This window comes from Diadema setosum, chromosome 7 (assembly GCF_964275005.1).
Source record: "Diadema setosum chromosome 7, eeDiaSeto1, whole genome shotgun sequence".
Classification (NCBI taxonomy): Eukaryota; Metazoa; Echinodermata; class Echinoidea; order Diadematoida; family Diadematidae; genus Diadema; species Diadema setosum.
The window spans coordinates 31,546,844-31,559,443 of record NC_092691.1 but is presented as its reverse complement, the minus strand read 5'-3'; the positions used below and the strand labels follow the sequence as shown (position 1 = coordinate 31,559,443).

At 40.0% G+C, this 12,600-nt stretch overlaps 1 protein-coding gene across 1 annotated transcript in view; it reads right to left on the bottom strand.

Moving 5' to 3' along the window:
- Positions 1 to 12,600, bottom strand: part of LOC140231274 (fibrillin-3-like) — a 135,465-nt gene that overhangs the window by 98,503 nt on the left and 24,362 nt on the right. The window contains exons 2-4 of the mRNA XM_072311421.1: positions 11,903 to 12,047; positions 2,620 to 2,702; positions 1,826 to 1,924 (exon numbers count right to left, since the gene is read on the bottom strand). Of these exons, the coding sequence (XP_072167522.1) occupies positions 1,826 to 1,924; positions 2,620 to 2,702; positions 11,903 to 11,979 (259 nt within the window). The 5' untranslated portion in view covers positions 11,980 to 12,047. The remainder of the gene's footprint in view (positions 1 to 1,825; positions 1,925 to 2,619; positions 2,703 to 11,902; positions 12,048 to 12,600) is intronic.

Sequence of the window (12,600 nt, the reverse complement as noted above, 5' to 3'; positions counted from 1 at the left end):
GTCGACGGGCAAACACTATGAACATAAAGGTATACAGCTTCTATAATTATGTAATGATACTGCTAAATGATATTTCATAGCAGTCCTATCCAAAATACGTAGCAAATTGCCATGCAATACCAACAATTATTTCCTGAAAAACCCAAAAGTTTGCAAGCGTACTATGAGCAAACGATTAGGCTAAACGAGTGAATCAAGTAACGTCATCGACGACGATAAAACAGTACTTTTTAGGGGGCTACAGCTTTAGGGACAGCTTTCTGAAAAAAAAAGTTCATTTCTTTCCGATAAAAAAAAAAAGATCATTTTTTTTTTAAAGAGTGGTTGTGCAGACATGCAGAGCTTGCAAAGAAACCGCGACATGTCTAGCTAACACCCTCTCTTCTTTGCCGACCTTGGCATAACGATACAAAATTGGGGTAGGATATTTCATTTGGTGTGATCGCCCCTGAGATCAGATAATGGGATAAACTCTACAACACGTAGGCCTATTTAGTCCACTGAACGATCTTTCGAAAATCCTTGAATGATTTCCGCTTTTTTTAAAGCAACCTTTTCTCGTATCATTCCATGTAATCTTCAAGAAATGGGCGGCCAACGTTTACGAATCACACAATCTAGCTCTGATGGGTGCACGTCACGAGTTCGGCACCCATGTCGAATCATACAGCCTACGAGTCATACAGCCTACGAGTCATACAGCCCACGAGTCATACAGCCCACGAGTTAAACAGCCCATAGGTTTGACACTAAGCAAAGGCCCACGAGACCTACACATTTAAAGGGATGGTATAGTTTCAGTTGTTATGGGGCTTCAGGTTTCAGATTTTTTGATGAGGAATTTTTTAGATAATGACAAACCTCTCATGAAATATGAAAGAGCATATAATTCTTAAAGGAATTCAAACTTTATTTGATGAAATTTGGTTTTGATATGGCTGAGATATCCAAAACAAAGCGATTCCTAAAGGTGAATGGGACCTACATTTTATTAGGATCGCTTTGTTTTACTTTGTTTTTGGATATATCAAAACCGATTTTCATCAAATAAACTTTGAATTCCTCTTCGTATGCGAATTGTATGCTCTTTAACATTAAAAGCGGTTTAAGTATCTCACAAAAAGTTAAAAGCTGAATCCTCATCTCAACTAATATACTACATCACATCCCTTTGAGCCCCGCGCTGCAATGTTGATCTCGTGGGCTGTGTCTACCTAGTGTCGAACTCATGGGATGTATGACTCGTGGACCGTATGACTCATGGGACTTTTTTCCATGTCGAACTCGTAAGCTGTATGACTCGTGGGATGACCCGGCACTGATGGGTGGCTGGCTGTGGATAGGCAGAGCAAGTCGATGAATCGAGGAGCTTTTGTGGCTCAGCAGCTATAGGACCACGGACTGCTAATCACGAGGTCCCTGGTTCGACTCCCCTGTCTGCAACGGCTGTTCCCATTGGCAGGTCGTATCATTGGCTGCCTAGACCTCCCCGTGGTTGCTTGTTCCCAGCACCCATTACATTGCATCCTTAGCGGTCATGCAAAACGATTTCATTCAAATGATACAAATTTGAAAGAGAGGGGTTGGGGTAATAGGACTGGCGATGTCGAAGAACAAAGGTAACTTTTTAAAAAAGTAGGAACAGCTCTCAGTACTCAAAGCATATTTCCCAGGTGAATTATTTCAGTAATGGAAAAAGAAGAAAAAAAGGAATCTTAATTGTGGGTTATATGTTGCATTTTTGACCATTTAAAAACTGAAATTGAAGGAAAGAGAGAGAGAGAGAGAGAGAGAGAGAGAGAGAACTATATGATCTCACCGCCACCACTGATACCATCACATCCGCTGACGGAGATACTACCATCGGCACAGGAGCACGAGTTTGGACGATGACAGTTACCTGTGCCGCAATTTCGGCAAATAGCTACAAGAAAACAAACAAAAAAGAACACGAAGATCAAGATCTAACTGTAAACATCACAAGTCACAATCATCACGAACAATATCTTGAAGTTTATTTGATGGTGCTTTCCCAAAGTGTGTTTAGATTCAACTCATTATATACTCAACGTATCCTAGCATCGGCCCTGAAAGGCGTTGGCTTCTCGGGTCGCCCGTTCGTCCCTGTATGTAGCCTCTATGTCCCCCCAGATCTCGTTATTGTGATCAAGATTTTTTTCTTAACTCTATCGTTATAATGCCTTTAAATTTGTCACAATTATTCTGTATCTTGGGCATCATCTCACCATGATGTAGTACTAGCAAAAGATGAGTATGGCAGAGATCAATTACAACACGACTTGAGTAGGTCATAGGACACTTTGGTACTGTATGCTGAGGACACTATACATCATCGCCTCCACACCCGTCTTTCGTTTCGCTCCTCCAGAGGCTACTAAAAAATATACTTGGCAATTATCTAGCATCAGCAGATTGAGGGAGCAGTTACTGTAATCAAGTTCTTTCTCGACAATTAGCATTCCAAGAGCTCAGCGAGTTGCTGTGCTATCTTTAGCACAAGTTCCTGGTCCACTGAGACGGGAAAGAGCTACAAGTATGTCTACTTCATAGGCACGACCATGCAGAAATACGATGGTCCTATTTTAGGCATATACTTACGAGTCACACACATCTTGTTTTTAGGGTCCAGACGCCAGCCCGGGCAGCAATATGAGTAAAACCTCATTCCACACACGTTAGGCCTACAAGACAAAGCAGTTGAAAAGAAAGCATACGTCAGGCGTACCATGATAAGTTAACAAGTCATTGAGGCAAAGTTTATCGATTTAAAATCAAAGTTGAAGAATCGTTGTGACCATTCTATAGAAATGAAAAGGCAACAATCGCTTTTATACTGCAGAGCGCAAAGTGCAAACTGCTGCGAAGTGGACATTGGAATACAACAGTGCCAAATTCTTTTCAATGTGTGACCATATTAATACTGTATGCATGTATGACGAATAGATCATCCAATATTTGAGTATTCTATACAATATTCACTCATTTAAAGGCGCATGTAACATACAGAAATGCATTTCCGTACAAATTTTTAATTATCATATCAATATCTTTAGAACTATGAACAAAATTACAAAATAATAGCATCCTATCAGCGGCATATAGCACAAAACAATTAATACTAATCTAAAATGTAGTGCGATAACACCGTCTACAGCAATTTAAAATAGCTTAGACTTCAACTTAAAGAGAACAAAAAAAAAGAACATACGATAAAACATTTCAAGTAAAGGAGAATAAGAAAAAAGAAAGTGACACTGTACGCAATGGGTGCTTTCGTGATAACAAAACCTGTCATTGACTTAAGAAACCAAGCAGTGTTACATCCTTTCTGGCCTCCATCAAACTTTGCATTACCTATAACATGGAGGTATATCGTATCCTTGGTTATAGCTACTGTATGTAGAATCAGGCATGAGTTTTATAGATATGAATTGTATTGGCCTATAATGAACAGGCCAGCGTTGATGCTAGTGATCGCAGAAACAAGCGCTCATAAAGTTATCTACTGAATAAATTTTCATGGATAACTCTTAAAACAGTACAGATTCAGTAAGGATCCTATCTATGATAGACAATCCCAAATCAAACCAGTACATCGATAGATACAATTTTGATATAGGTCCTACATGTAGGTCTTGCTATCACGTAACTGAATACCCCTGTTTGCTTCCTAAAATGACTGATTTGGCGTCGAACATATTCGTACATCGATACGCTTGTGATTTACACACTTCTAGGGGCACGTAAATGCATATCCCAGAGTAGGAACGTAATAATAATTAGCAGTTTATTTGCCTTTCAACCATCTAGGTGAAACGCACAAGTCATATCAAGCGCATGTGTTTACGACAGGACTGTTATTGAATTTTGCAGTGAAGAATGAAAAAACAACAACAATGAAATGCACTGGAATATTTCAAACACATACTTAAATGGAAGGAAACAAGTTAAAAAACAAAACAAAATAAAACAAAATAGGAACGGGGGCGGGGTAAGGGCATTTGCTTTACCTCCAAGGAGAGATCTGTAGCAGATTTGTAACAGATTGCCATGGATTTTGGGGAAAACTTCCGTGCCCCATTTCCCAGTTCCCAAGCTTTTCAGTTGAATTTGAGCTGGATAAAAATCGTCTATACCAGTATTTGAGGAGGGTATTCAAGGAACGAAAATCAATATGATTTATATATGAGATTTGTCTTTGCCTAGTGTTTATAGCTTTGAAAACATCTTTGTCATGCAAGATCGATACATTAACCACATTCTAATAGGATTTTCTATATTGTCACTTTTGTTATGAGTATGTGACGGTGGATTATGAAAGGCATATAGCCGTCGTTTTTTTCCATTTTCCTTTCACAGATACCCGCGTCGTTATCAAACGAAGGCGAAAAATGTCTGCTCAATGCTCTGCCCCAGCCACATCCTTGCTCTGAGCATAGAGCTAAGTGTAGCTCCATGCTCTCACGGTATAAGAACACCACGCCCACCGAAAGGTACCAAACTGGGGGGTGGCATGCCACCCCAACCTGGCCCAGGAAAGACGCGGACAGTCATATTTCATCGTTTCCGAGACATCTCCTTCGAAGTCCGCCCCCAGATGGGAAATGGGCATATCCTCCTTGATCGTTTGGTCTTATTACCTTTTTCCGTTATGCGGTTCTCATTTTACAAATCGTCTTGGATAATAAACGAATGAGGGGGAAAAACAACAACAGAAACTTCAAATCTTCCGACGACTCCTTTGGAATTTGAACATTGCTGCGGGAGGTATCAAAATGCCTTTGTCATGAGTAATGCAAGCTCATTTTAGGTCAATTTTCGTCATTACTATAGTAGTAACCGTTATGCTCCCAATCTCTCTCTTATCGTCATTGTCGGTACCGTAGCCCCATGGTAAAGCTTACACGTAACACCACCACATACGAGTAACTTTTTACCAAGGAGGTGGAAGAAAGACTTCCTCGTTATTGACATCGATTTCGCACAGTCCGTACTCGCTATGTAGATCACATTTGATTTGCCTCTATTAGTAACTCACATGTAATGTAGGCCTACATATTATGAGACAGTAATTGTCATATAGCTTATAGTTCCCTGACATTCTAAGCAAAAATCTGTTGAAAGCCCCAATCTATTCCTACTATTATCATTGAGACCATGAAACACACACACATGCATTGCATCATGATAATCTAGGCCCTATGTACACAGGCCTACATAGAGTACGCCTTCATCTGCATAAAGACCCTCGTATTCGCGAAAGATAGTAATGACGGTTGTGCACTCTATCAAACAAAATCAAACAAATTTGGGAGCTGTAAAATTCGTACGAGATGGACCATCAAGTCCACTTTCACTCAGAACCTATGCTTTAAAGGCCTGACAAAACGTGGCAAAATAAGTTTGAAAGGAGCTAATGCAACAAGAAGGGGTTGAGAACAAATACAGGAAAGCAATCAATGTCCCGGATCAAACGTGATGGGAGACGCAACCCATCTTGTCTGGTGGTTTCTTATTGATGTTTTACGGTTATGGATATCGGAAGACGGTTTGCAGCATAAATCATGTACCTCAGCTTCCATCAGTCAAGAGACAGGGCTTGCTGCCACTGGCCATATTTTTGCTGGAACGGAGCTATGCGGAGTAAAATACACTGGAAAAGCTTTTCCTCCGCGAGGAAATATGTAGCAATGTCGGAGGTCAGAGAAAGTTTGTTGAGTGAAGGAGTCCGTAGGTCGCATGATATCCATGCTGAACATAATGGCTCGTGATTCTCCAAGGAGGTTTCTTGAAACGGTAGACCCATAACTATGTGGGTTGTGAAATCTTGGCCTGTGACAAGTTGTGCCGTATACAGATGAACACAGCACAGGTGAACGCTTGTATACCACCTGTACTGTATCTCAGAGTATGCATGGTGACTAAAGGAGCTGCACTTCCATGGTTACGAATAAATGGGAGATGAGTATAAGGAGTATCAGATCAAATTATGAAAATAAGTCATCACATTTTTCCTATCATTTATACAGGAGCATGCTTGTGGCATCTACCGCAAATTACAGCTGGAAAAATGTTTGCTTTCAATAGCGGATACTATTTAGGACCTTATACATGATTATTATGACGTCGACTTCAATATTGTACCCCTCTTTGGGTCTTATTTACTCCTTTTGAACATTTTAATTGAAACCCTGTGGAGGCAGTGTGAAAGCAGGTTATCAAAGTGATAGCTGTGGAGTGCATATTTTTCGCTTCATCTTCGTTGAGTGCCAATAAGAAACTTTTCAACACTTTATTTCTTTTGTTGTTTGAGTTGTTGTTTGAGGTTCCTAGTACTATGGGAAGATGACGTTCATTTCGTAAAGTCAGAATTTATCTTGGAAACTCTTGCGTCATTCAACAAAATTACAAACGAAGGCTACACTTGCCGTATTTCGTCTGGCTTCCTCGGAAAAGGGGTCGCATTGTTCACGGACGGAAATTTGACATTTGCTCGTAGACATCATTAATCAACGCAGTTCCCATCCTCTTACGAATCCTGGGATGACCTGCAGTACACTCTTCAACAGACTCTCTTCAAAACACTGATTTATCTTTCCAGTAAATCAATTCTAACTGAAAAGTACTACGACTGTTCAAAAAAAAAAAAAAAAAAGGATAGAACTATAACATTGATAATGGATGCGTACAAAATGCGTCAGCGCACGACAGTTTTGTACTTAATTATCCTGTGAATGTCGTGTGTTCCTGATGCGTATCTCCTCGTAACTGCAGATTTTTTTTTCATACATGCAATATTTGCTTGCGATAATTTACGATGCATTCACGTCAAAACTACATCAAAACATCATTACTAACTGTAACATCTTATCCAAGTAGGAGTCGTCTTCTTATTGTGAGTGTATGTTGCTCTCTTCAGCCCGATTAAACGCTTTCTTCACTCTTGTTCGGTCTACTTTTTGACATTACACATTATTTCCTTCCATCCATCGCCGACTCAGATATTGGTTCCTGTATATGACAGCCCTCTTCCCTTGCCCCGGTGTTATGAAGGAAGTACCTTGATTTTGTTTGATCGTGTGACGCACCGTCAGCAACATCATCTCTCTTCATGGTTTGCAAGCGGGAGCAAAATGTGGTGATCACTCGTCTTTCACCTCCTACCTCCCGACTTCTCCGGAGTGTTTTCTGCCCCCGCTTAGCCGAGCTCACCCAGCTCCGCATGCACAATAATCGACTCTATAACTTGGGGGAGATAAAGGTCATGGTGGTACTCCATCACGAATCACTCCTCCACCAGAGCGCCAAAAGAAGGGTGAGTGACTTCCTGGATAAAACAGCTTGTGACACGTTATTAAAGGTAATCGCCCTCGCCGATGAACCCAGTCGAGACCAACATAAGATCTCTCTCGTTCAGTTCGTCTCACGCTGTAGAAGTAGGCCCATATATGCTTCTTTTACCAAGGAGGTATGATAGGCGAGTACCTCCTTGGTTTTACTACCTTCCCTCCAAAACGTGATTATGTGTATATCCTTGAATTCAAACGCTCTTTGACTTTTGATACCATAATTTTGCACTCTCATATATACCTAGTAAGTCAACTGGCTGGAGCCAGGAGGTATGGACACTAATCTGTTTCAAGGAAAACAATGACAATGACAATAATATATATAATTGATTTTGTGGATAGTTGACCGTTTCACCTTTCATCGAGCCAAAATATAGGCCTATCACTTGATAGGGATCAGAGAGGAGGCTTGTACTGATAATATAAATCTTAACGAAAATGAAATACGGTTCGTTATTCCGAAACAGGCAGATTCTCTATAATGAAATAGGGTTCGTTACTCCGACGAACATATTATTGCGGCGTTATTGGGAGGGTTCGTTATTCCGAAGGTTGGTTAGTCCGAAAATTAAACAAGGTTCGTTATTCTGAAGGTTTGTTAATCCGAAAAATGAATCAATAAGGTTCCCTTTTCTGAAGGTTCGTTACTCCGAAAATGAAATACGGTTCGGATTCCTAACGTCCGTTAATCCGATAATGTGAAAACGAACAATCAGAATCACGAACCATAATATTTCATTTTCAGATTATGAACCTTCGGAACAACGAATCTATTTCTCACTTTTAGACCAAAGAATCCTCGGAATAACAAACCTCAATTCATTTTCGGATTAACGAACCTTCGGAATAATGAACTGTAACGGTAACAAAGTCCCCTCCCTTTTCACGAAACTTTGATAATGGGAACCACATGTCCAAATGCTATAACCCTTCTCCAACAAGAGTTCCAATAATAGGTGGCAAAAAGATTATTTGATACGAAAGATTTAGTTCTACCTTCCTAACTTGATCGTCTTTCATTTTTATAAGAAATTTCTCGAAGATTCGCTTCAGGTCATCAGGAAAGTTTTGATACTAGTAGCACCAATCGTCCTTGCATACGTCCTTGTGACCAATTCTGTACCACGGTTTCGTGAAGACATGTGAAACTTTTACTATCCAGCAACTTCCTTATTTTACATTCAATTCTGTAGAAACCTGAACCATTCTGTTTGTGTGATTTTACACTATTTAACATGGAGCAGTTAAGGTACTAATGACTTTGTCAACGAAGAAATCTTCACCGATACGGACGTAGAGGAATGGGAGAATGGCATATTACCAAGAGTAAAAAAAAATATGAATGTTGTACCATGGACTCCGGGTTTCATGGTTGCACGGTACATTCAGGAGGGTGCCGAATCGGCAAAACGTAAACAAATTTTCAAAAATTTGCGGAACATCACGTACTGTTACTAAAGTCAACACAGATAACACTGTCTCTGAACTTTTTTTTTCTTTTTCGTTTACGACCCTGTTATTGACGGACTAGTTCTATTGGAATGATTCTTTCTTCTTTTTTTTAACAGCAAATTTTTTAGGGTAAGCCTTGTTGATAAGCAGCTATCTTATGCGATGATTCCAGTCAATGAGACTGGAAAGGTAAGTGGAGCATTTGTCTGTTTTTAATCTTCAAGTGTTTCAGGCTTCTATAGACCTATTCTGAGAATCACAGATTCCAAATGACTAAAGGAAATCTGGGGAATTTTTGCTAATGGGCAAATGTTTTCTGATGATTGCATCTAATTATATTGAAGTCAATCAAAATCTTCAAAGAGTGTTGACACTCAGAGAAAATCTTTAATGGAAACATTTCTATGAGTTCTGTCGAGGATTTACGCTGCATTCTCCTGTATCTGCAGATTATATCAGGTAGATCTGGTTCTTGGGTGCTCCTTTCGATGAGCATTTGGTTTAACGAAGAGATTAATAATGTGGCAAGTGGTGTCTTAACTTGATAACAAGTATAGTGTTGGAGAAGATCTCGGGAAAACCTCCAACCTATACCACTACATCTGTATGAAAGTGAAGAAGGAGAAAAAGAAGTATGCTCGAAAACTTAAGCGAGGGAGTGGCCGTTTATAGAGGCAAAGTGCAGAAAGCGACAACATTTTATTTCAATCGTATGTCGTGACACCAATTAGAGCACACGTGAAAGAAGCGACGAAATTACAGGTGGGTGACGATATACAGTGAAGATATATTTTACAGTGAAGGTAAAACTGTGTCACTCAAACCTGGGGTGAAGGTCAAAAGTACGCCTCTCCATGCACGCCCCCTGATTCGAAACTGGTATTTTCATCTTCAGCAGTGACATATCTTTTTTTCCCCCGACTCTCTCTGATGGGAAAGGCATTAATCCTTGTACAATGAAGCACACCAAGCTAGTCTCGCGTTTAAAAGAGCAAATTATGGCAATTATTTTTGTACTACGTAAACTCGTCAGGATATTCAATCCATCTATTTCATTTCATTCCATGTAGGCCTACTTCATTTAAAACAGATCAACTAGATCTTTGAATCTAAATACGCTTACATAATAATCTATTTACATTTCTTATGCTCACCATAAGTACGAGGCGCTTGATAAAATTAATGATAATGAAAATCTACTCCAATTTCACATTGACGTAACTACGTTACACTACAATTAGTAAAATTGGCTACTGAACTGAATAGCAGAATAGAGTTGGTAAATACAGCAATATACAATATGAGCTGATTACGGAATCTCTCTGTCTCCCGCGTTACACACACACACACACGCACGCACGCACATTCCCTCCAAACTTTCGATATCAACGCACGGTCATTCGACCCCCTATCAGGACTGTAATTTTATCTTGACCTTTTCAACTTTCGCTTTTATATGTCTGAATGTTTCTCAAGAGATAGAAGGTTTATTAATAGAGAGCCTAAATAAACCTTTTTTGAATCAACTTTATAAATTGTCTCTGCTCCCGGAACAACTGTTGAACACATGTTAGCTGGCAGAAATCTCTGAATGGGCCCTGTAGGATGGTTGGCACGACTGAACCAGCAAGCGTCACGGGACCATGGCAAAGCGAGTCGATTCCATCTGCCTTTTCCCCACTCTGTTCCAATATGTAAACAATCTGCTCAATACCGTGGGGAGACGACGAATATCGACTTTGCCGAAATAAATGGCGCCTACTTATTGGAAGAGACAAATGCGAAATCCCGATCAGTGCGCCATTCAACAGGTGCGCACTGACGTTTCTCTGGAAGATGAATGTCAAGTTGCATCACAACTGACAGCACCAATGGATCCGGGCGACTCCCTCGCTGTCCCGCGGACGATCCTGTTTCAAGTGTGTGTGTGTGTGTGTGTGTGTGTGTGTGTGTGTGTGTGTATGTGTGTGTGTGTGTGTGTGTGTGTGTGTGACTGCTCTTGCAGGAAAGAGGCATATTTCTCATCTGGCGACTTCTTGAATCTTCTGGTGGTGGATGATTTTTCACTCGACCCTGACAGCTGATACCGAAACTTCGAGGTTGCGATGGCATAATACCACTGCATCCAGAGCCTCTCATGACCCTACAATTTGTACCCAAATTTCAGATCAAACTAAATTTCAATAAGCAGGGCTGGCGCAAGGACAATTTTCTTCCTAACGTTCCTAATAGGCTAGTGTTTTGATAAAAATAATGCGGGTCTTTAGGAGAATATTTAGACCAATATGAGACAAGCAATCACACGTGAGTTGTGGCACAGTTGCGGCGCGTGTTGTCGACTTCCATTTTGCAGCGAGGGGAAGATAGGATACGACATTTTGACGGATGAGTTCGGCAGCTGAAGAAGGGCCTATACAGCCACAACACCAGAACTGTCATAACCGTTAGAATAGATCGCTCTAAATAATCAGATCAACTTGAATGGGATTCCTCTACATCCAGTACTCCTCACGTAGACCAGCTGATTTGTCTGTGGTTTGAAAAGTCCCAGTGGTACACAACTTACATGGCGGATAAGTGTATGACCTCTTACGTGGTTGTATTCAAAGCCACCAGTTTGATTTTCAACAAATAAGACGATTCAACTTTCGTAACGACGCCACCTTCATCCTCAAAAAAAAAAAAAAAAAATCCTACTTTACATCTATTAAAGAGGAGCAATTCTGACTGACTTTAAAAATTTAGGATCAACCGTCCACGAAAAGAGTTTATCAAAACAGTGCATGTTGATTCAAATGGATTGGAAAATCGTACATATCTTGTCATGTATTTACTAACTGCATATGCGGTTGTTTGTAAATGTGATGCAAGTAATTTACAAGTGAAAGATGTAAAACAAATATTACATGGACGGAATAAAAAGGGAGGGAGCTGTTATCGAAACAGAGAGATAAACGAAAAGGTAAAGTGGAGTGCTCACTCAAAACCGAAGAGAGTTATAAAACAAGGGACAATGATTTTATAAGCATAATCATATCTGTCTCATTCGTGGTCAACTCCTTACGTGTTGACACCCTTACCCGTTGATGACACCATTCTGGGCGAGGACTGTTACCACCACGCATGCCAAGAGTACGAACACAGATGACCGCAGCATCTTGTCAGAACTTCCCAGCACGGAGAGGGTTAATGGCGCTGATGAAGGCTACAACATCAAACTTGATCCTGTGCATCGCATGGAAAAGAGAAATAGCAAGAAAATGTCAAGACCCATGCATTGCTTTCTGAGTATATTACATTGATTTTGGTATTTTCCAACGTGTTTAGGACTTTTTCATATCCACCATTTTTTCTTTGTTCACTTATATTCTTATTTCCTGTCGTAAACTGCTGTGCCCTCTTCCAGTTCTTCTACTTTCCTTCTCTTTATCTCCTTCTTATTGCTCCATTTCCTTCTTTTCCTTCTTCTTGTTCCTGTTCAATTCAATTCGATTCAGTTCAGTTCAATTCAATACAATTCAAAATTTCATTTCATTTTTCGCAAAAAAAAACAACAACACACAAACAAACATATACGTAGGTCCTATCACTTTCTTCGGTAACAGAGAACAAGGTTATAAGCAATGATATGTGAAGTTTTACCTAGTTTTTTTCATCTTCCCGCTCATTTTTCTTTTCTCCGAGAAGAGTTGCCTTTTTATTGCAAGGAGGAATACTTCAGGACACATTAATTATCTCGACACACAGATAATTACAAACCCAATTCTTAATTCTACAA